General features: G+C 38.7%; 2 protein-coding genes across 6 annotated transcripts; one reads left to right on the top strand and one right to left on the bottom strand.

Annotated features, from left to right (window-relative positions):
- Window positions 1–533: 533 nt before the first annotated feature.
- LOC148839251 (uncharacterized) lies at window positions 534–8,172 on the top strand. Of its 3 annotated transcripts, none has more exons than XM_088930510.1 (3): window positions 534–620; window positions 2,995–3,103; window positions 3,651–8,172. In XM_088930510.1, exons 2-3 carry the CDS (start codon window positions 3,013–3,015, stop codon window positions 7,367–7,369), a joined length of 3,810 nt encoding a protein of 1,269 aa, XP_088786636.1. In that variant the 5' UTR covers window positions 534–620; window positions 2,995–3,012; the 3' UTR covers window positions 7,370–8,172. The 3 variants fall into 3 exon arrangements, with proteins under 3 accessions (XP_088786636.1, XP_088786651.1, XP_088786645.1); XM_088930525.1 differs by lacking the exon at window positions 534–620 and adding an exon at window positions 628–1,198; XM_088930519.1 differs by lacking the exon at window positions 534–620 and adding an exon at window positions 2,044–2,186.
- A 1,201-nt stretch (window positions 8,173–9,373) lies between these two features.
- Window positions 9,374–23,852, bottom strand: b4galt3 (beta-1,4-galactosyltransferase 3). 3 transcript variants are annotated; one of them, XM_088930855.1, is made up of 8 exons: window positions 23,587–23,852; window positions 21,216–21,322; window positions 18,531–19,558; window positions 18,057–18,292; window positions 17,049–17,239; window positions 16,806–16,928; window positions 14,719–14,823; window positions 9,374–14,069 (listed from the first exon to the last, which is right to left on the bottom strand). In XM_088930855.1, exons 3-8 carry the CDS (start codon window positions 18,811–18,813, stop codon window positions 13,613–13,615), a joined length of 1,395 nt encoding a protein of 464 aa, XP_088786981.1. In that variant the 5' UTR covers window positions 18,814–19,558; window positions 21,216–21,322; window positions 23,587–23,852; the 3' UTR covers window positions 9,374–13,612. The 3 variants fall into 3 exon arrangements, with proteins under 3 accessions (XP_088786981.1, XP_088786992.1, XP_088787000.1); XM_088930866.1 differs by having other exon boundaries at window positions 23,591–23,828; XM_088930874.1 differs by lacking the exon at window positions 16,806–16,928 and having other exon boundaries at window positions 23,587–23,828.
- Between the last annotated feature and the right edge of the window lie 442 nt (window positions 23,853–24,294).

Below are 24,294 nucleotides of genomic sequence, written 5' to 3'. Positions count from 1 at the left end.
ATTACACGAGATAACACATGAAAATATTTTCTTCCTTGATGGCAGCAACACGGTTCCTTAAACGATCGATGATTTCTGCTTAATTTAAAAATTAGAAAAGTGATTGAAAAGTGATTTCCTTCATAGGCGATTACTAGTGACTTTTTAAGAGAAATTTCAGAGAGGTGTTCATTTGAATTTTGCAAAACGTGTTTACTGTACATTAATCCATGAATGAATCTGTTATTCTTGCAGATTATAAAATTCAAATGTATTGATTTATTGCATTTTATAGTATGTTTTTATAAAATCGGATAAACAATTACAATGAAAATAAATATTTTGTACTCCGCGTGTATGTTAATTACTAAAGCAACATGGATCAAATGAATGAATTCATGAATCAAATGAAAAAAAAACGCCTCCAAAGTTTCACTCTCCGTTTCAGCCTGTTTGAAGCCTAAAACGAAACTTAAGCTACTTGTTCCTTGCAAGTCAACTCGTCATTCACATTTTTGTTGATCAGTTAGTCAAAAGGGAGTGTTTTCTGATAATAGCCAATTGAAGAGACCCTTTCTGTCTTAATTGCTGGAGCTTCAACAGTTTCCAAAGTCTCTCCGCTAGACGCCAAGAAGTGTCCGGTAAGAATACGAACGTGCTTGAACTGTGATTTTAAATAATCCTTGCGGTTTTAGTAACCGCTTGTTTTTGCGGAACTGAAATTTCGAATTATTAGTGTGTGAACGGCGGCATGGTAGTACTACTTGTATGTAATAGTTCAGGTGGGTAGCTACGTTAGCATGCGTAGGCTGCAAAGAAACAAGTAATAGGTTTATTCCATGCTGAAAAAAAAGAAGAAAGAAAACACAACGTTTCGGCCGCTGTATTAACAGCCCCTGTAACTGTTAGTAGAATTGATATTGAAAAAGTAAATGATGCCCTAAATATGCCCTAAATACCTAGACACTATTATAGGTTGTAAATTGGTTTGGACCGCTAATATGGAGGCAAGGCACTGTATTTAGGCAAGGAGAAACAAAGGTTGAATTTTTAAAGGAAGTTAAGGAGTTTTAGTGTAGAAAGCTCAAGGCCGACACTTCTTTTATAAGAGTTTTATTCAGAGCATTCTAACCTTTTGTAATCAGAGCTGGGGAGGTGCCTTGTCCTTGTTTATACCTAATAACATTCAATTGCTGAACCATGAAAACGTTGTTTGCAGGTAGGGATCTTGTTATTGCTGTTGTATTAAAACTCTTTACAAGCTAATTGTCTTTTTTAATCTTATAGTGCCAGAAGATGTCTGATCTGAGCAACGTTGCTTGAATGTTGTTTTGTGTCGGGGTATTGTACTGTTGTTGTATTGTATTATGTTATATGTTTATGAGCTCTTGATGTACAAGACAAATTGCTTTAGGGGCACTAAAGGTTCATTCATACAAAGCAGGAGCCCATTATGAGCTCATGCCTTCTATTGACATTTATCTCCAAACTACTCTTTGAATTCACAGAAGGCCTGTGCCAGGTGTCCTGTGGTTGATTCTGTTAAAAAGATGCTTAGAGGTGGCAAAGTCTGTTTCTGTATATTCAAAAGGAAAGGAAATGTTTTGACTCACAATATAATTGGGGCGCAATGTGGTTCTCAATGTGTCTCCACATTTACTGTACATGGTTGGGGTATTTCGGCAATACTCCCTTTTGACAGGGATCCAACAAATTTTCTTAGGAAAATATATTATTTTCGAACTGTACTTGTATGTGACGGCTGCTTCAGTAAGTACACCTTTCAAACATGCATGTTCTGCATAAATACTGTCATAATGTGTTTGGCATTAAGGTAAAGATTAATGCAGCTGTCCAGACTCTAATGTATTCACCGCCCACTGGCATGCGTAGAGGAGTGCTAACTGAGCAGTGTGATGCAGCCTTGTTGTTCACTCTGCATACACACCTGTTGCAAGTTAATGCATTCTTGATACTGTACATTCCTTCCATTATGTAGTTCACATCTCAACTATATGTGTTCTTCCAGGTTCCATCCACCTATTTTCTAATCATCTTATTCAGTACAGGGTTGCTGGGGCAGTCGGAGCCTAACCCGGCACACAATGTGCACAAGGCAGGATACACCTTGGATGGGATGCCAGTCCATTACAGGGCACACACGGACGCAAACGCACTCACACCAGGGCCAGTTTTCCCAGAAGCAGGTTAACCTACAACTATGCCTTTGGGCTTTGGGGGGAAACTGGAGCACTCAGAGGAAGCCCACATGAACATGGGGAGAACGTGCAAACTCCACACAGACAGCACCCTGTGAATTGAACCCAGGGCCCCAGGATTGCAAGACAGTTACAGTATGCCCAACACTGCACCACTGTGCCACCCTTTTTCTTCTTTTAGATTTAGTTTCTTAGGGAAGGGTAGGCAACTACTCTAAAGTAGTGGCAGGAAGGGATTCTGCAAGTGAAACATAGTAACTTCAAACTTTGCTTTGTAGCTTGTAGCCCAAACATAATTCACTTATGACTGTGCAACCCTAATAAACATGTTTACTATATTTCCTGTTTATTAGCTCCATCCTGAAAATCTGCACTCATCACATAATGTAAAGTATTCCGCGTGACTTTATGGGAAACCATTTGTAGGTCCAGTTTATGTGGAATAGGTAATAGGCAATGATTGTAGCAGAATCAGGAAGGTGCACTTATACTATGACTAGTAGCAAAAACTTTGTCTGAGACAAAAGTTTTTCTCAAACTAATTGCTACACCACAGCTAGTTTACCTAATCACAGTAATCAAATTCAAATCACAGTGCAATATGTACTGTATACACAATATTGTAGAACAAAATAGAAGTTATTTCTATAATATCCTACAGAGGGAAAAAAACACACCTGAGAAAGCTTGCCTGATCACAAATCTTGAGTTTTTCTTGTTTTCAGTTTGGAATTAACATCTACTTTCTCCTTTGCAGCTACAGTACCATTCAAATGACACTATTTTTGTCTTCCAGCCTCTTTGACTCGGCAGCATGAATTCTTCAAAGTTTGAGATGCCAGTCCTCGGACGTCCGTTCCAACTGGGAATGCTGTATGACTCCTATAAGGATGCTCCTATTCAAGGTAATTTGCTCACAACACAAAGATGACAGAAGCAATCCAGAAATATTTCTGAGGTTACGGAGAAGACCAGGGCATTAAAACCAATGTTTCAGCAAAGAATACCTTCATCACAGTACAGCAAACTACTGAGCATGTACATACCTGTATTTGAGTTATCTATAATCTGTGTATAATTGCATGGTTGAAATATTTCTGAAATAATCGCTCACTGTTAGGATTCTAACAGTGTCAGCAATAATTAACTGGAATAAAAACGGACTAGCAAACATTATGAAAAAGGTGTTTTTTCATTAAACTTTTTATTGAACTAATGTAAAAGAGATACAAATGGTATGTTCTCTACAGTAGATTCCTTAGGATTTATTCCAGATTACGCTCTTCTTCTGGTGTCAAATATTATATATAAACTTTTTTTATGTCTTTACTGAGAATGGGAGGGAAAATCAACCTCAGCTCCTGGCATTGGAATTCTGTTGTTTTTTATAAAGCATACTTTTCACAGTCATTAGAATTTATTTATTTAATTGTATTTTTTTGGCCATCACAGGTACCTATTTTTGGGATAAAGATTCATTAGAGAAAAATTCACAGATGGAGCCCATGAACACCACAGAGTACAATGTCATTGAGTCTGATTCCATTCAAGGGAAGGTCTCTGCACTGACATTAGGGTCTCAGCTGAAGGCAAGCCTTCTGAGTGGTTTGACTGAGACTCGAGGGGCTGCCAACTATTTTCACGACAGACGGAAGTCTCAAAAACAAACTCAGTTTACTCTACAGTACCGTGCCACAAGTAGATTACTGCAGCTGCCTCTCCACGAACTGGGAGCCGGCGCTGTGTCTCACCACAGTGACATTGAGAAACACACAGCTACCCATGTGGTCACTGCCTTGCAGTACGGTGCCGAGGCCTATTTCGTGTTTGATCTGGATACTTCGGAGAATGAGAACGAGCGGGATACCATGCACTCCCTGCTCACAAAGATACCCTATCTTTCAATGGAACAGGATGCCTCGACCAAAATGACACCAGATGAAGAAGCCATAGCTTCGAAGTGCAGCTGCACCCTTTTTAGCGACTTCTGCTGTCCAAGCAAACTGCTTGGTTTCCAAGATGTGATCGACACCTTCAGGAATCTTCCGAAAGCTCTGGGCCCAAGTGGAGAGCATGCCTTGCCAGTGAAGGCCTGGTTGTGTCCTTTATCAGAGCTTGAGCCTAAGGCTGCCCGACTGGTGCAGAACATCCCTGTTGACTTTATTGAACAGTATCAAGATGTTTTAGAAGAGTTTAACACCATTGAAATGAGATCAGATGACCTGATAAAAGACCCGGTTGCCAGACAGTTCCCCGAGATGCAGAAGAAGGCAGAGCAGTTGAAACGTGTGTGCCATCGGTACAAGTCTGCCTTCCAGGAAAAAACAGCCAAACTATTGCCAGCCTTTCGAGGAGGAAAGCAAGACGATGCTGCATTGATGGACCTTCTGAAAATGAATGAAAACTCCCCTTTCTATGTCAAGATGATATCAAAATGGCTGGACCACAAAGAACGTGAAACCTCCTTGGTGAGGTCTTACCTTTCGAAATTTAAGGGCATCAAAGTGTTATCCTCCATGAAACAGCTGGATGATGCTGTACTAGATCCCGATGTAGACAGCGTCGTTTGCTTTACATTTACCCACTTACATCAGCCTGAACCCTACCTGTCAGATTTGCATGAATATCTGAGCTCTGATGCACACAAAAATGGTCCATCGACGACTGAAGATCTTCATAGGTACAAGCCAAGAGAGCCCAAGCAATGGATATGTTCAAATTCCATGCAACAGATGAGAGTCCTGGCCAGGTATTTCTTGGAGTTAGCAAGCATCAACGCAAACAACAAAACAACAAGATTCTTTGTAGCTTCTAAGTACATCAAGGACATGCCTGTAGCAGTTATCCTTCTCTATGAAGATGGACTGTTGGAAAGCACATATCTGGATCCACTACCAACACCAGATGCTCCAGAAATTTGTGAGATCACCCACAACACTGTAATGTTAAAAGCAAGAACTCCAGAAAATAGCCAAATAGTTAATATTGGGATTGAGTTCAGGGCTAACAGTAGTGACTGCTGGACACAGCTTCAATTTCCTGAAGGAGATGGAGAGGTGATTATATCAGACTTACTTCCCTACTATGAATATCAGTTTAGAAGCATCATAGAAGGCAAACTAGGATATGTTGTAAGGAGCCAAACTACTAGCAATGCCATGACACTTCCCACAAGCCCACCTTCAAGTCTTATGGTATTGCAGTTAACAACAACTACCATAACCCTATCTTGGGAAAACCCATCCGTTATAGGAGAAGGTGTAAGCCTTAGAGGATATAAAATTGAATACAAAGAGGAAAAAAAAGGCAATAATAGAGATAATCCAGAGGAGTGGACTGAAAAGCTCACAGGGAAAGAAGAATACCAGTACATGTTAAAGGGACTGAATCCAAACACAACCTACCTTCTTCGTGTTTCCTGTGACTGTGGAGATTATGCTGAGAGTGCTGCAAGTGATGCTATCTCCGTCACCACCTTAATTAAGAAAATAGCACAGGACATCATTGAGAAAGAGCCTCAAAATGTAATCCACAAGGGGACACCTTGCATTTATAAACTTACCTTGAAGAAGGAAGTAATTGATCAGTATGGGTTTTGTCGAAGATTTACATTTGGAAGTCACAGTACACATAGTAAAAATAAAACCATCATGGTCCTTGGGGCCACAGGTTCAGGAAAGACCACCCTCATAAATGGGATGATCAACTACATACTGGGTGTAGACTGGGAAGATCATTTCAGATTCAAGCTGATTGTTGAGGAGAGCCAAAGAACGCAAGCCGAAAGCCAAACCTCAGAAATAACTGCATATGAAATCCATTACCAGAGTGGCCTCAGTGTTCCCTACTCTCTCACCATTGTGGACACCCCAGGATTTGGCGACACCAGGGGTATTGAGCAAGACAGGCAGCTCATCGAGAGGATCCGGGATTTCTTCTGTAACCCAAATGGCGCTACCCACATCGACGTCGTGTGCTTTGTAGTGCAGGCAGCTCTGGCGCGCCTCACCGCTGTCCAGAAATACGTCTTCGATTCCATCCTTTCCGTTTTTGGAAAAGACATCCAAGAAAACATTCAGCTGTTGGTCACCTTTGCTGATGCTCAGACCCCTCCGGTTTTAGAAGCCATCAATGCCTCTGAAGTGCCTTGTGCCAAAAGTAGCAGTGGGATGCCTGTGCATTTTAAATTCAATAACTCTGCCTTATTTGCATGCAACAAGGGAATGAATGAGACTGATGACCAGTCTGCTGAGAACTTTGATAAGATGTTTTGGAAAATGGGCATCAACAGCATGAAGATGTTCTTTGAGGACCTGAAAAGAATGGAAACAAAGAGTTTGCAGTTGACGAAGGAGGTACTTGAGGAAAGAAAACAGCTAGAGGTAACTGTAGAAGGCCTTCAGCCAATGATTAAAGCTGGATTGCATAAGCTGGAAGAAATCCGGCAAACACAACAGGCTCTTCAGCAGCACCAAAATTGCATTGATGCAAACAAGGACTTTGAGTATGAAGTGGAGGTGACGGTCCCACTTAAACAAGATATTTCTGGCAGCTTCATCACCAATTGCAATCGTTGTCACTTCACTTGCCATTTCCCTTGTATGATTGCAGATGATGCAAAAAAGTCTTCATGCTCTGCCATGGACAAAACTACAGGAACTTGTAAAGTTTGCCCTGGGAAATGTGAGTGGCAAGTCCACTTTAACCAGAAATATAAGTGGGAATACAAAACAAAGAGAGAAAAAAGAACTTACAATACCCTTAAGAAAGAATATGAGAAAGCTGTAGGAGAAAAAATGAATGCTGAAAAGATACATGAAAAACTGGAAGAGGAACTTCAAGCTGTGGACTTTAAAATCCTGGACCTTATTAAAACATTGAACCAAGGATTGGCACGACTCAGTGAAATTGCTCTTCGTCCAAATCCACTTGCCACTCCAGACTACATCGACCTCTTGATAGCTGCTGAAAGAGAAGAAGCTAAAGCAGGGTTCAAGGAACGTATCAAGTCACTGATGACAGTGAGGGAGAGCGCAGTCCTTCTCCAAAAAGTCTCCACTGGCCAGGATGTGCGTCCAGAAGAAATGAGGGGCTATGAGAAAGGCAAAGCCTCACAAAATGTAAAGGGGATTTTCACCAATGTAAAATCATGGTTTAAGTTGAGGAAGTGAGACAATGTCATCGTTCTTTATTTTTTATATTATAAAACTTTATATTCAAGCCGAACACTTCATTTTGTTTTAATAACAACAAAATGTTTTCATGTCACAGTGATATTGGACAGTTCTAAATATAGCAAACAGCTGTGTAACTCTTCTGGTTCTTTAAGAGTAGAGTGTACGAAGACTGGACATGAGGAAAACTGTTTTATTGAGGTGGTAGAATTACTTCTTATTTTGGTGGCTCCAGTTAATGGGATCTTGTCTGAAACGTTTCTTATTCTTTTTTCTGTTCCTCACTTCATTTATTTTTTAAGACAGTTTGATAACTCAAACCCAGTCATACTGTACACTTAATTTCTTTAATTTAACAAAGCACAGTGGCAATACATTTTAATAAAATAATTTTAACATTGGTTTTCTGATTTTTAAGTTAGTTAGTAATTAGTAATTATACTAGTAAAACTGACAGCATATAACAGTTTTACAAAAATCCAGCTGCTATCCTGTATTTTTTAATGTTTTTTGTAGAGGGTGCTGTAGAAATTGCTCATGCACTTCTTTTACTGTATATCTATATTTTACATTTGCTATGAGTTTGGTAAGAGTTGCATTTTTTGTTTATATTCCTATTCTTTTGAATCTCACTCTCACTTTATTTTTTTCATGATGCTGGGTATTGTAGGTATTAAAAGTCCCAAAAATCTCTGATTTTCTTCATCTTTTTAAAAATTCAGCAGGACGTGTTTTTTTTCTCTTATAAAAATCTTGATCGTACAATGATAAAGCACCTTTTTTCAATAAAGTTTTCATTTAAAAAATGACTGTTTCTGCACGTTACATGTTAAATGTATTCTAAGGGGTAAGTACACTAATACAGACCTGGTTTTAATCTGAGTTACATTGCACCATAAAAACGTTATTCAGAACTATTCACTCCTGGATTAGTGGACACCTCCTTGGACTTTCCTCGTTGCTGCCAAATTCAAATACTTTAACTTTCCCAATACAAGCATTCAAAATCTTCATATTCTTTAAAGGCATTGCCAGTTCATCCCCGTGCACTTCTTCAGAAGCAACAGTGAAAAACAATGCAAGGGGAAACTATGTGGTAGGGGTTTTAAAGTTGGGACCCGGGGGCACTTTCTTTACCCAAAGATTTGTAGGAAAATATGAAACAAGCTACCCAGACTTGCAGGTAAAATCTGTTCATGTTGTGACACTGTGTAGTGGGAGGCACCACGGTGAGCACCAGTAAAAAGTCAACCCCCCCCCCCCGCCCCGAGAACTTGTGGCAACCCCCCGGAGGTACCGGTGTGAGGTTAACAGGGACCATAAATAACACAAAAAGAGTGAAAAATGACACAAAAAGGCCAAAAGAAAGGACTACCGCCGTGCCTTGTGATGTCCAGACTGGGCTTACCCCATTTAACAGGGCACAGTCTGGTGAACAGGCCGCGTAAGGCAAAAACAAAAAAGAACTTAGTGCGTAAAAAAAGTGTGTGTCTGCCCAGGTGAAAGTGCGTGATGATGGGACAGGCAAAAAAAAACCTTACGCGGGTGCAAACCTCTCCGGGACTGTTGGTGTAAACTCCCCCCCCACATTCCGGGAGTGGCCCTTCTCGTCCCGTCGGGGGGTGTCCAGTGTGTCTTTATAGGACTGCAAAAGCCAGGACAGCTGGGACAACAAAGACAACACACTGAACCAAGCATAACAGGTATTTAAATCCTGCACGTTTAATTACTATAAGCTAGTGACATTCTAGCTATGAATTGACTTCATTACACTGCTCTCCTCCCCACTGATAGCTGGTGTGTGGTGAGCGTTCTGGCGCACTATGGCTGCCGTCGCATCATCCAGGTGGGGCTGCACACTGGTGGTGGTGGAGGGGAATCCCCATTACCTGTAAAGCGCTTTGAGTGGTGTGTCCAGAAAAGCACTATATAAGTGTAAACAATTATTAATTATTATTATTCTTCAAGCAGTCCACATACTATACACCAAATGAGTCACAGTCCCCTTTAAATATGGTTTATTAATAACATATACAATCTTTCAATGCACAGCAGAAAAATCTTCCAGTTAAAAATGTACTCAAGTGTCATTTCTCAGGTCCCAAGTTAGATTGTTCTAGTGCATACTATCTTAAGTCACTCCCACATGATTCATACAAAACTAGGTATTTCATTAAATATAGATATTTCACAAACACTGCTAAACAATCGCTCCCTAGCAATTTCATTTTTTGGGGCCTCCTTGCTTTTACCTGGTGCAAATAATTGGAAATGTCTTGGTGCACAGGAACATGATGTTTATGTCCTCTCACAGGTGTTCACATTGCCCCCTATTTCTTCATTTTAGTCAACTATTATTGGAACTCAAACTATTGCACCAATGGAATACCTTGTCTTCCACTAACCAAGTAACCAAATCTAAATTTTCACATGATATCAAAATATGTCCAAAATACTCCAGATTTTATATAGAAATATAATCTACCTTTCAACTGCAACCGCACTTTTAATTCAAAATATGTGATTACTGATGTATGGCCTATGGTATTAGCGACCAAAACTTGTGTCTGCCTCATGTATTATTTTCACCCTAAAGTGACTAATCTTGAATGTTAAGTTTCCAGTGTGAAAACAGTGATCTGGATTAAAAATACTCTGTAATCTCCAAACAGGACATGTATGTGGAATAGCATACTTGTGAATCTGAACCTAAAAAGGAAAATTTAACAAATTGCATTTCAAGTGCAAATCTGAGGTGAAGAATAATATAGAAAAGCTCATGAGCTAATGTTTGCATAATGCAAGTTTGCAATTTATTCTCAAAAAGATACTAGTGAAATTGTTTATTATTCTTAAATCTAGAATTCTATTCTACAGTATGAACTAAACTTTTACCATCGGGTATTACTTGAATCATACTCATTACACAGCTACAGTTTTACCTAACAGAAAACACCTAATTTATTCAAGCAAATTTGTCAATTTTCAGCTATTGGAAGACAAACTCTCATAACTCATTAATTTAACACATTGTCCCATACATTATGTCTATTTTGATTCTGTACTAACTGCAGTATCTACAGTACTTTCAGTATATTAGGAAATGCCTTTAAGCGTCACTAATTGGAAGTGTAATATAGCTGAATACAGCCTTCCTATTTAAACACATCATGCTGTCCGGTATTTAGTTGGAGACAAATTTGGGATCTTTTGCCACCCTAAATAATTGCTTCAGTAATTAATCTATATACAGTATGTGCAAAGAAGGTGGGAAGGTTCATCACACTTGACCAAGTTTTGACACATAATTCCTCTATGGGGTTTCAGGCATTGCACACCAAATTCCTTTATTCACTGACACAAAGACAATAAATAGTAATTAAGAACAACCTGGAAATGAACTAAACTAATGATATTAATTACTCATTTTACTCATATTAATTCATTTAAGTTTTAAAATAAAAGCTTAGATTTTATACATCCAGCAGTCTTGAGTGTTACTAACATTTATTTGCCATCTTTCAGATGTTTAGTTATTAAATCATCAGGGGATAATTAACTCTACATACTGTATATTATGGTAGCAGTCAAATGTTAGACTCCTCAGTCAAGTCTCAAAACAAAAACTCAAACATCTGAATCTCACTTAAGCATCAGAAAGGGAATAAAGGACAATGATTTGCCTTAAATCAACAAAAAGCAGCTTTGCCCTACATGTTATTTTAATCTCAGTGCAAAATATTCCAGTTCCTTCATGGATTATTTTAAGAGCAAAATGGATAATCTGATACTATTTGTCACGATCTAACATGTAAAATTAAGGAAATTTGTTAACTGGAATAAACAGAAACTTCTGCAACTAACGGGTAAGATTTGGTCTAAAAAGAGTGGTCTTTCCATATAGGTATTAAGCAGACTCAGTTTAGACAAGAAGTGGTTGGAATAATGGAGTAATTTAAAAAACAAAAGCTATGTATCTGGAAACTGCTAGAGAGCGATTGTTTTTATTAAGAGGCACCTAGAGATTTAGCACATTTTTAACAGATTTGTATTTACAAAACAATCATTTGTAGTGCAAAACAAGACAAAAACTACAATAAACTGCAATGAGCAAAGAAAAAAAACAAAAGCAGTAAAGTCACAGGTATGTCCAGAATCTTCTCTATCTCCTGACATAAAGCAGAAGTTCTTTTGCACTGGTAGTCTATGAAAAGTCAGGAGGTTTTATCATAATTACTGGTTCACAGTTAAAGACTAAATGACACCTGATATTCCAGACTTGAAAGTTATGAATTTGGGTAGACAAAGGAGACTGTGTTGCACTCCCATAGGCTGATATGATCTACGATACCAGAGAGAGATGGGCGGTACATCAGAATGGATTTTGAAAGCAGACATCTGCCTCACTACAAGAAATGCAAACCTAGAAGCCAAATAACTGAACTGATACAAACTGCAGATTTGAACAACACGTAAATGAAAAATGGTAAACACCAGCGCTCAGGAGCAGGGACTTCTGGATGTTATTTTATCCATTTGGGTTGACATTAAACCCCTTCATTCGATTAACTGTAAAACAGATAATTGGTTCAAGTCTTAAGCAGCTGATACTGGGAACACCTAGAATAGTGGTATTCCTCAAGGGCTATAGATGCAGAAGAGTCACAACATTATCACGTACATATTCAGAATACCTCACAATTTCAAATTTGAGTATTCCAAAAATATTCTGAATAATGATTTTACAAGTACGTGGAATCAATATTACTCAACATTATATGCAGACCACATTTACCCTTAATACTGTACCAACCTCAATACTGTACAGTAGAAATTAGCTATTCCCACATAAAAGTACAAGCAACATTTAAAGACAAGATTATTTTATAATACTGTGGGAGATAAATATTTATATACTAAATATACTGATGCTAATCAAGAAATAGCTGAATATATAGTGTCTTAGACTACAAATAAGCCTTTTAAATTAACTCCTTGCCTGCTGATTAAAGCAAGTTTTTAATTGTAGACCATTGTAGCTTTTTAGTAGTCAGATTGTGTTCAGTTTTTCAATGTATATGTCCAATTTAATATCTGCATATAAAGTATAGACGTAGACTTATTTTTGTTACATAGACTAGTAATTTTTGTTGTTATTCTTATATTCAATATTTTGTATTCAGAATACTCATATTTGAAATAGTATTGATTTCAAATAAGCTTTACAAATGTTCTTTGCAAGCTCTCCTGGAGTACACCAAAAGGACAAAAATGTCAATCTACATTTAATTGTACTGCATATCTTTGTAGCTGCTAAAAAAATACTACATTTCCCCAGTTAAATAATGCACTCAATTTAGCAAAGAGTACAAGTGGAATTAAACTTCAAACATCATGGCAAACACAAAACCTATTTGATATGTTGTAATACTGCACAGATTGTCCGAAGGATTTCATAATATTTGATTGTTCAATTAAGAAAGTATTGTCACCATAGCTCACACTTCATTGAATATACTTACAAACAGTCACCGACAAAAGTATTGACCCTTCATTTAAAACTATTTTCTCCAATTTACTACATTAAACATTACATTATACTTGTGTTTCACCTTGGTAAGCAGCAGTAAATATTCCAAGTAAATATTGGCCCAGACATATGTCACTGACCATATATTCAACTCCGTAAATATCTATATCTTTACTAATACTTTATAGAAATTAATCAGTGTTTCATAAACTCTGAGGTATCTGAATAAACTATTAAATGGCTGAGGGAATACAATTGTTTCAAATTAATGGTGCCAATACTTCAGTCCACAAATATGCATACACACATAATCCATTTTGTAAGAAAAACAAACCATCACATTTGATAGAAACACCACAATGTAAGGGATGATCTCCAACCTCTTCACAGCTTACTTCAAGAATGTCGTACGCAATCATTTGTTTAAGTAACACACATACAAAAGCTGGTGCTTCTGAAATGTCTTGGAAGGAAAATCTCATCAATATATTCTGCAGGAGATCACAAATACATACAAAGTGAACAAAAAAAGGCACAGAAACAAGTACAAGGAGGGGTAGGGCTTGTACAGCGTTTTGATTTTAATTCAGCAATTGACAGATCACTGAGAATGATCTGCCTTTTCACCAGCAATGATATGGAGGTTGTACAACAGCAGCTGAACTGGTGGGACACAGCCACAATTCAACAGTAGCATAGGACCTGTCCCGTTATGTAACCTGAGCTGTTACATTCCTGACTCCGCCTTCTCGCGTGCTTACTCCCACAACCTGGCTCATAGTTTCTCCCCTTTCTGGTAAAGCCACACCCACATTATCCTTACTTTGCTTGACTCCGCCTTTATTTGCATGTCTGCCTGCCTCTTTATTTTCGAATGCTCCATTTTTAGACACTGATCTGTCCTTTTCAAGTACTGTCCCACCTTCTTGCAAGTTTTCCACTTTATGGAGGTCCATGGATTTGAACACCAGAGAGGGAGCAGTCACATTGTGGGTACCTTTTGAACTTGTGTCAGGGGGCTTCTTCTGTGGTTTTCGAGGGTCCTCCCCAATGTTGACTGACAAGTTAGTGTACAGTGGTTCCAGCTTCTTGGACAAGAGTTCATAGGTCAGGGAGTTCACACCATCTGAATTCCAGTTCCTTCTAGTGCGCATCAGCAAGTCAAACCTTAGACCACAAGACAGACAATTTGAAGAAATGTGACTGTGGATTACAAAATGGTGAAATTCAAATGATTTAAACTGTTTTCAGGAACAAAGAATAGAACTGGAAGGATGGGAAGGAGTGGAATTTAGCACTGTAAGATTGGAAGATATCAAAACGTCTATCTTCACAGTTACCTGACCTGACACCACAGAATTTTTACTGTAAACTTGAACCATTGAAGTGCTGAATAACTTTCAAAGGTGTTGGAATTAAAAAGGAGCCAATCTGCCAGGAACACAGAATCACTCATTTACAATACCAATATTTGACCAAAAAGGCAAAGCTGGCATTACTGAGGTTTAAGAAAAACAATTTCCAAGCTTCAGTTCAACACATCAGCATATATACTATGAGGTATTAAAAATGCAAAATGTTATTGTTTCCATTACTCATTTGTTAAATTTCTAATGTCTCCCTGTGTATGTTTCAATCCATAGAAATGGGATACATGCAGGTCTGTCTGTAAAGTTATCTTTAATATGGAAAAAAAAGAAAAAATGTACTCTTTTAACAGAAATAGAAAACAGACACTCTGCATTAGATTTGTTGGATTGGGATTAGTTTTACGGTCGGACTGGTTTCAATAACAGTTTTAAAATGACATTCGTACCTGCGGGGGTTTTCCTCATTCCCTTTGTCACCTCTGTGCTTTATCATCTTATAATGTCCCACTGACACTGAGGGCCTTATGATCTTCATTCCAGACAATCGCACTCTACAGAGTACAGATAGACAGCATCTTAAATACCAGAGCTCTTTAGCAAGAAATATAGAAGATCACAAGCTCAACACATTAGCCCCTTTATTTTAACCTGCAGTTCATAGCTAAAGGAAGGAGTCATGTGCATACTATATTACCTTATATAATATGACAAAAGGAGAAATTGGAGCATTTTGGTTGGAAATAAATGTGTCTTTCTGGACAGAAACATTAAATTGCTCATTAACCAAATATTTGGTGCTTGTATTTGATCTTAGGGGACCATGAGAAACTGTTAACATACAGTACCTACTGTACTGTAGGTGCTTAAGAACTGTGAAAAGGGAAAAAGAAATGGATCTTAAAAAGTATTCCAGAATTTGATAATTCCAAAGATTTATATGTCAAATCTTTGGATGGTTTTTACATTTAAATGAGCAGAAAATTGTACGCCAATTACAACAGTTTATCAGAAAGAACAGACTCTCTTGAATACCCCTGTGCTAGAAGAAAAAGTCAAGTCTAGATTTGTCTACAGGTATTGGTTGACACAGAACATGGCAAGAACCCTGTGCCTCATTAAGGCTTCTAATACCAACAAAAGGAAGTAAAAAACTGTCTAATAGTCCAGTTAGATGACCTACCTGCTCTTCACAAACTGACTTCCCGGAAGCTAGGAATATATTTTAAGAAAAGGGGGAGGAAATGATAACAAAACGGGAAAAGAAATGAGAAAAGAAGGTGGCATTCCAATGGAAAGATAGCAAAGACAAATGTAATGGAAAGACCAAAATACAACTAGGAGAGTATCTTGTTCTTTTGAGGTGCTTGTTCTTTTACTATTTCTTTGCACTGATACAGGTATACTGTATGTTATTTATTCAGAAATCATTTCTTCTGAATGTAGATAAGAGTTTTCTTTACTTCTTAGAAGGCAATATGGGTAGTAATTTTAGAATGTTGGAAGTATAGTTCATTTGTGATTTTTTACTTACAAACATAAGCCTAAAAAAGTTTGAAGTAATATGGAAATTACAGATAGCAACTGTAATCAGATTTGGCGTTTACTTTAAAAACACAGAAATTATGATCTGAAAAAAAAATATTCACCTACACAATGAATAACCCTGATACTGACTGGGGACAGAAGCGTGCAAAATACCACTTTGCACAAATGCACCTTATGGAAACTGGAAGGAGAAAAAAGACTCCCCTTAGCACACTGAGAAGTTGTAGAAGTTAATTAAAATACAGACCCTGAGACTTGATTGTTCATTAATTTATACTTGAACCAGCTCATCCAGGATGCATTAGCTGATAAGGCAGTAGCCAGATATAACAATCACAAGGAAAATGGATAAAACAACTTCCCAAAAGATTTTAAAAAATGAAGCAAATGCTCCTACTAACTTCACATTAAACAAAAGATGTTTCAGTAGCTCTAAATGAATACCCACAAATCCACTCTTATGTGAATTCAATTATTATTGGCTGCATTCACATGTGCAGTGACTTAGGCATCCATGGTGGTACCAGAGCAGATGGTATGAGGTTACTGTTAATTATTTGCCCCCGACAATGAGATTGCTACATTTGCTTTTCCTGCTGTAATGAATTAATACATGGTCTCCAATCCTGGTCCATGTGAGGCAGTGTGCCTGTAGGTTTTCCAGGTCTTTTATAGCACCAGCACCCGAAAAGCTGCGAGAAGCTGTTAAATGTAAGCTTAAATTGAGCCAACAGTGAGCTGATTCAGGTTAATAAGCCAACAAGACCAAAAACCTGCGGACATAATAACTTTGCAGGACCAGGACTGGAGAACAAAGACTTAAAGATCAGACATGAAAGCAAGTGAAAATGAATGGAAAAAGTCAGAAAACAGTTGCTTAATAAATATTACCAGGGGTGAGATCTGCAAATGAAGGGCTACAGGCAGTCGTAGGATGCAGTGTTTTGGGGGACTTGTACTGTAAATCTTCATTCTCTCTCCATCTCACCTGGCAGCAATATCGTCATCCTCCCCACCCCAGCCCCAGTACTGGTTGGGAAACCCATTCATCTTCAAGTACTGGTCCGGTGTTACAGCTGACACCCCCCCAAAATACTGAGGATAGGGCAACCTTGTGGGAACAGAATGCCCAAAAATGAAAAATGAAAAATTAACTATTCAGACATTCGCTGACAAAAAAGACCCAAATATTAAGCCACCCTCAGATCTCTGTAATTGCACAAACAGGTACCTGTATCTGAACTTATCCATGGCCACAGACACATGCTTTGGTGACTTGCGGTCACAAACATAGAGGTTGTGGTCATTTTCAGGGAGTAGGTCCACATCATGAAGAAACAGACATTGCCACTCCTCATCCCTCAGTGCCTCCTTCACACCCACATTCAACAGCTTTGCCCGGTTGAAGGTGGCATTTCCTGCCTGTGAGAGATCTTTATTAAGTACAAGAATTGGCACAGTACATTTGAAAGATTAAAGCAGAGACACTGGCCTTCTGTGAACAGGGTTTTTCTCTTATACTCAGGTTTAGCCTGTCACACAGTGATGAAATTTACAGTACACGTCTGAAGCTGGTGTTTGGTTTCAAGTGCTAAACATCAGCCCTAGAACAACTCAAACCTGGTATTCAAGGGATGATTTTATATAATACATCCCTCCAGGCACTAGCTCAACCTCCCCAATTAATATTATTAATCATCACGCTACAGGTCCTCAACGCCTGTAAGTCAGCATGGTTTAAATCACCAGCTTGTTTAGAAGTCTGGCTTTTGTTATCGTTGATATCTCAATAAGATTACTGATTACTAATACTGATTATGTTTCCATGCTTTATATAGTAGACACCTGAAAGCAAATAATATATTTGAAATCCCACACAAAGCAGAAGACTGTGTACTCCTCATAGAGTCAAAAGTAGAGAAATCTATGCACGTTATTACAAAAATGAGTGTAACAATGTCATGTGGAGCACAGGCTTTCTAACTCTTCTGGCTCTGAGACTTTTTAACAAGCTAATTTTAGTAGTAACCCCCAGTATGAAGTGAAGAAACAAAAGCTAGGAAATAATCAGAGTAGTGCAATACAAATGGCAGCACTGCAGAACAATAGATTTAGTGCACAGCTGCTGATAAGAGAATACAGGGAGCAATTTACAGGGTTTTCTGAGACCCCCACCTTTCCAGTGGTAATAGATGAACTATGATGTCCTGCGACAGGGTGAGCGCCAAGGTGGACTGACCTGGTGTACGATGTAGATGCCGTAGTGCAGCTGTTGTCTCTGCAGGAAGGGGTGGATGTGGTACAGCAGAGCCCGCAGGTGGGCTTGTCTGTTGCGGTAGGGGATGATGACAGCGGTGTGGTGCCGAGGTTCGCAGTCTGGAGGAAGGTAGCGGCCGCCTGGCAAAACCAGGGGGTTGCGCTCCTGTATCTGGGCAAGAGACAGCGATGACGACAGGACGACAGCAACTGGACCCACTGGTGCACACATACAAAGACATGGATAAGGAACAAGGTCAAGTGTGCATTACTAGTAAAGGGGAAAGCATTACAACCTTATGATTTTGGCTGTAGTATGAAGTATTATTAAATAAAACACAGAAATCCTTAAGCTCAAGCTTCAAGTGATGAGACCATTGCTATGTACAATTTACAGTGAAGTTATTATGAGCAACGCTACCAATAAGTCTTCAAGATATCTGACAGACAGACTGACCCAGAAGAGGAGAGGTTTCTGGGCAGTCCTTCAGGTGACCCCTGCCTGCTGCCACTGCGATTCCAGCGGTCTCTGCAGGATTTGGTGGAGGCACCAGCTGACTAAGATTGGTGTAGACGTCATGGGGTTTGGAGTAGTCAAACTCAGGGTCCGAAGAGCGAACCAGCACCGACACCAGGCCCTTGAACCCCCCCAGAGAGAAATAGACCACGAAGGCAAACTGGAAACCTACAAGTATGGCCAGAGTACAAGGAGAGTCCAAAGAGCGTCCCATGCAAAGCATCTTACTGAGAATGGGACAGAGAGACTGGGTCAATGAGAGAAGTTAAGGGACGACAATTAGGTAGAGAATGAGAGAGCAGGGAAGGGAGAAAGATGAAAAGAGGATGGAGAATTTTATATAGGCAAAGCGTAAGGGAGAAAGGGATTAGGCCTGACACATGGGTAGCAGGAACACAAGAAATTATTATTTGTATAACACAAGAAATTGTAAGAGAAGTGAGAGGGCTTCAAGGTTGAGAAGAGTGGCAGTTTTTGTAAGCGAGAGTCGCAAGGAAACTGGGAGGGTGAAAAAAAGTGTGTGGATGGGGTATGAAGAGAGAGATGAGGCTTGTAAAAAAAACAGAAGGAAAGAAGGAAACAAAACAGGAAAGCTGTGACTAGCTGAAGTGAAAGGACTAGGGTTCAGCAAAAGAGAGAGAAAGGAGAAAGGTAATAAATTAAGTTTGAAGGTACAGTATGAGAGGTGAAGTAAAATTGGGCAACCAAAAAGCAGAGAAAGGGCAAAGATCGTAAATGGTCGGAAAAGAGAGTTTATAATGAACAAGGGGGATCAGGGAAAAATGTGAGGACAGGAGAGGGATGGTGAAAGTAGTGGAGAAGCAGGGTGTAGCAACAGGAAAGCAGACTGATGTCTTCAATCCAATGGCAGAGGCATTTCCAGACGATAAACAAAGGCAGGTAATTGGAGAAATGTAAGTCTGTTCCTTGCAGATGTGCCCCACTAATAAGAGGTTTCAGATCTGAAGCTGGGGAAAGACAGAAAATATAAATGAAGTTAATTATTACATCAATTTAAGTTTTACTTTTTAAATTTTTGATATTGAGAGAATGAAAAACTAACGTGACTATCTTTTGAATAGAATATCTGAAAAAGTTTCCTGTCTTTGGGAATTTTACATACTTAGAAAATGTTCATTAGTTACACTATAAGATGTGGGATAATTCTAGAGCTCCCAAATATTAAGATTGTGTGAAGCTTTAAAGAAATGTGTGACTGTTACTAAAGTGCATTGCTGAGTGCATATTTACCTGTTTTCTTGCTGTAAAGGCCATTTTTATTTTCTATTGAGCAATTACTGACTGTATCTCTATTTAAAATTATTTTCAAATATTTCTTTTGGGGAAGTTCTTTTATGATAATGTGACTCTACCATATGTTTGACACTTGCCATAAGTGTCAGACATGCTTTACGTTCAGTTTTATTTTAGATTGACAAACGCCAGCAACAAAAGTGTTGAGAGGGTCTCTGTGAACTTTGTACGCACATTTCCTGCAGAAGATGCAATAGTTATGGCCAGCACCCTGCAACTCACAACTGGCAACCCACTGAAGCTAAGCAGGTGTGAGCCTGGTCAGTACCTGGATGGGAGACCTAGGAAAAACTAAGGTTGCTGCTGGAAGAGATGTTAGTGTGGCCAGCAGGGGGCGCTCACTCTGTGGCCCATGTGGGTCTTAATGCCCCAGTATAGTAATGGGGACACTATACTGTAAACAGGTGCCGTCCTTCGGATGAGACGTAAAACCGAGGTCCTGACTCTCTGTGGTCATTAAAAGTCCCAGAAAATCTCTGGGGTGTTACCCCAGTGTCCTGGGCAAATTTCCCATTGACCCTTACCAATCATGGCCTCCTAATAATCCCCCTATATGAATTGGCTTCATTACTCTGCTCTCCTCCCCACTGATGGTGAGCGTTCTGGCGCACTATGGCTGCCGTCGTATCATCCAGGTGGGGCTGCACATTGGTGGTGGTGTAGGGGAGTCCCCATTACCTGTAAAGTGCTTTGAGTGGAGTGTTCAGAAAAGCGCTATATAAGTGTAAGCAATTATTATTATTATTAATTTAATAACATGGACATTCAGAACTGGTGTGAACTGGATTGGAGGAATGCTTACTATAATTCTATACCGTTACATAGGAATGCGTGCTACGAACCTAAGTAACCAATTGCATTAAAAGACGTTATCTTTAGCAAATAGGGAGGTAGAAAGATGTGTGTGATTTTGCAACACTGTCAATCTTGTAAGCACAGGGAAGCATGACAGATAAAAGAAAAATTTTTAAGGACTGTTCTAGTTAAATTCCCTTGAGAAAAATACACCGAGCATCTCTGTGTGTTTCGCTCCCATGCGCATGAAATAAAAACTTATTTTAACTTCTGAGATGGACTCCTGACTGTCTTTTAAGGGGAAGCGGGGAAACATTTCTCCAACAAAAGCATCATGTAATAAATTTGAAAAATATCATCTGAATTACAGAACATTCTGCTGTATAAGACGGGGTTTAGTTCAATGCTCAGCAACATTTCCAAAATAAGCATTTTTACACGGCACACATATACACGAGTGTTTGAACACTTAAAAATGTTATTAATGTTATTAACTGGTATAACTGGTATTTTTACCTGTGAGAAGCAGACATTTTTTCCAGTCAGGGCATATTAATGTCAAAGACTCTTGTTCAACAGGCCCTCGTTCATCTTGGACTCTCGCACTGGGCCCATCTTTATTTCTAAGAATAAATGACGTAAGGAGATGTAAAGAAGCAATTTCTACTTCTTCTGATGTTGTATGTGAGCAAAACAAAATGTATAAATACTTGATTCGATCTTGGGAATAACAGTAATGACAAGATCTAAAATACACATTTTATTCTGTCAGCTTTCCCATCGTTCTCTTCCTGCTTCAGTCGCAAAATGTACACTGAAAAAAAAGGCGTTGCTGGCTTTTTATGCAACTACAAAAAAAGATACTGCAGAATTTGCTTTTAAGCAAATTGAAAGAGGCTTTTTCACTCCTCCACCCAGCACAGAATGGGGCCACACGTCACCCAGGTGGATGCTGCACTTCAGTGGTGATTTAAAGTTAGTCTCTTCTTATTTGCAAAGTGCTCTAGTATCCTTTAGGGTGATATCGCTATATACTATATACATTCGGCTACATACATTGCCTTGCAAAAGTATTAAGGGTCCTTTCAAATTCTGAAAATAGTTTTCAAATTCTACTGCTTTAAAGCTTCCAGTCTTTACTCTTAGAATTGCCTATTAATGCTACACAGTATATACACCTCTCTCACACCTGAAGAAGGCTCCACGGCCGAAACGTTGTGTTTTCTCTCTTCTTTTTTTCAGCATGGAATAAACCTATTACTTGTTCCTTTGCAGCCTACGCATCCTGACGCAGCTACCCACCTGAACGACTACAACCTACTATACTCATTCAAAGCAAAATACTATAATAAGTAAATAGATCATATGAAAGAAAAAAGGAAAAGTCATGATTGCATAATTATTCCAATCCTGTGCTGTTGCAAACCTAATTTAGATGCACAAAGTGACCTTTGGAGAGTTGGGAGAGACAGCCACAAAAAGCACATGTCCTTCTACCAAATACTGATTTCATGGGTCTGAATACTTATGCAATAAACATATTTCAATTTAATTGTTGCTTACATTTAGTGTAACTTTTCTTACCCTTAGAAGTCTTTAATCTAGGCATTCAGATTTTAAAAAAACATTAAGTTTAAAAAAGTATATGCAGAATTTTGTCATTTCACAAAATGCGACACCATAGGAAGGTTTTGAATACTTTTGCAAGGCACGGTAAATGGAAGGAATTATTCATCATCAATACTAAATGATGCCACACAAACAATGCCAGTCAGTAATGGAAACATAAAGAGATAAAAGTGGAGAAACGATGTGGGAGAAAAATAAAGAATAATGTTTTTGGGGTGATTAGCAGCAATAGTAATGGAAACTGTTTCAGTTAATAGGTTTCTGCTACTTTACATGGTAACTTTCACTTTGTTGCACTGTTATTCAGTTATAAGCAGAATAAAAGTGCATCTAGGAACGACTGAACTGCCTGCCTTAATCGTTTTGTTTTTCCAGTTTTGACAGTTTAATTGTGCGATTATAAAAATAAAAATCGATTCATATACGGAGGTTTTAAGCGATTCTTTGTATATGGAAGGCTGCATTTTAGTGCCTTAAGAAACATAAGACAAGGCTAAAGGTTTAAAAACATGGTGAGAAGCAGAGAGCCTCAAAGGACCTTACAGAATGTCTGAACCATTTTTGGTCATCTAAAAGAGAATTGGTATATGTAACACATTGAAGGGGATAACTGAAAACTTATATTTAAAAGTCTTTGCACCTGTTTGCTTAATAACCACCAGGCTAGAAGGCATACTGTACAATGACGTGAATGAAATGAAAATGCAGGTCATCTGCAAATACAGTATATCTGAGTACTGCACCAAACTCAACATAGCTGTATTGCCAAACTATCGCAGTGATGTACCTCTAAAACAAAACCACATATAGTAACGGACAGGCGTCTAAAGTGCGCAACAATATACAGTACTAATTGCTACCTAAAATACAAGTGTCTGAACATAACTGTAACGTTAGTGTGTTATGGTTTAAAAAATGAAAAAAAACTTTGTTCATACACAAAGTGTGGGCAATTCTAATACAAATGATTAAACTAGACTACCTTCTGTAATAGCGTTACATTACATTTTGAGATGATGGTACCCATTTGGATATTTATTTTTATTTGTTTTGCATGGACATAAGAACTCTATACTTGACAAACATGAAACCTCATATCATTGCCTATGTAATGCATCACATTTTTCAAAGTATTACAACACTATTACGATACTGCGCTCTCAAATTTGAAACGTCCACTCCCCCCCCCGAAATATAAAACGAAAACATGTCCTTAAAGTGAAAGTGAAACATCCCCCCCGGTATTGCAGGAACTCACCCACGGTTTCCACGGAGCGACTTCCAACTCAAGACCCAGGCTTCACAAACAAGACGCTAGGCCGTCAGGTTTAAATCACTTAGGGGAAAACAGGATGCAGTCTGTATGCTTCCTCTCATTCGCGGTTTAAAATTCACATTGTCTGAACGGTTTGAAAACGCCAGTAATTCCTGAAAAAACCGCCTCTGATTAAACCATTCCGACAGCCCGCTTCACCGAGACCCCGCTCCATAGGAGCGCCATTGTGAGGGGCACACCGTGAAAGTGACGTTGTGAGGGGCAAAACACAAAAAAACCCCAACAACAATCTGGGTGCTCTTCTAAATAACTTCACATGCACACTGAACTGATGCGTACAATTACATGACTGAGTCGTATTGCTGGGACTAAAAACAAAATAAACGTGGAAATGCAGTGGTTAACGGTCAAGAGACAAGAATAATGTTTACATTTCTATTGGAACGGACCATTTCAGCGTCAGTTTGAATTATAAACTTGTAAACATGACATTGACAGATGGATGTGAAATTTAAAAACAATAAGCCGTTATTTTTTGTATGTGTGAATAGCGCATTGCTCTTTATTTTTAATCTTCACACTTATTTTGCCTTTTCCCAAAATGAAACACAAGACAACATAAAGTAAGAATGGATGTAATTCAGGTTCAGAAACGTGACAGTAAAATACTTTGTGCATTTTCTTTTCAAA

This window comes from Atractosteus spatula, chromosome 2 (genome assembly GCF_055471065.1).
Source record: "Atractosteus spatula isolate fAtrSpa1 chromosome 2, fAtrSpa1.hap1, whole genome shotgun sequence".
NCBI classification, from domain to species: Eukaryota; Metazoa; Chordata; class Actinopteri; order Semionotiformes; family Lepisosteidae; genus Atractosteus; species Atractosteus spatula.
The sequence above is the reverse complement of the archived record's forward strand: the minus strand, read 5'-3'. Positions and strand labels throughout refer to the sequence as shown.

What these genes read in the sequence shown, in the direction of transcription:
- LOC148839251 (XM_088930510.1), top strand. Translation starts at nt 3,013, where the DNA reads ATGAATTCTTCAAAGTTTGAGATGCCAGTCCTCGGACGTCCGTTCCAA. An exon ending in TAAGGATGCTCCTATTCAAG is followed by an intron (nt 3,104 to 3,650) that starts GTAATTTGCTCA and finishes TGGCCATCACAG; the next exon opens with GTACCTATTTTTGGGATAAA.
- b4galt3 (XM_088930855.1), bottom strand. Translation starts at nt 18,813, where the DNA reads ATGCTTTGCATGGGACGCTCTTTGGACTCTCCTTGTACTCTGGCCATA. An exon ending in GCATCTACATCGTACACCAG is followed by an intron (nt 17,240 to 18,056) that starts GTCAGTCCACCT and finishes GATCTCTCACAG; the next exon opens with GCAGGAAATGCCACCTTCAA. An exon ending in AATGAGGAAAACCCCCGCAG is followed by an intron (nt 14,070 to 14,718) that starts GTACGAATGTCA and finishes TTGTGGTCTAAG; the next exon opens with GTTTGACTTGCTGATGCGCA.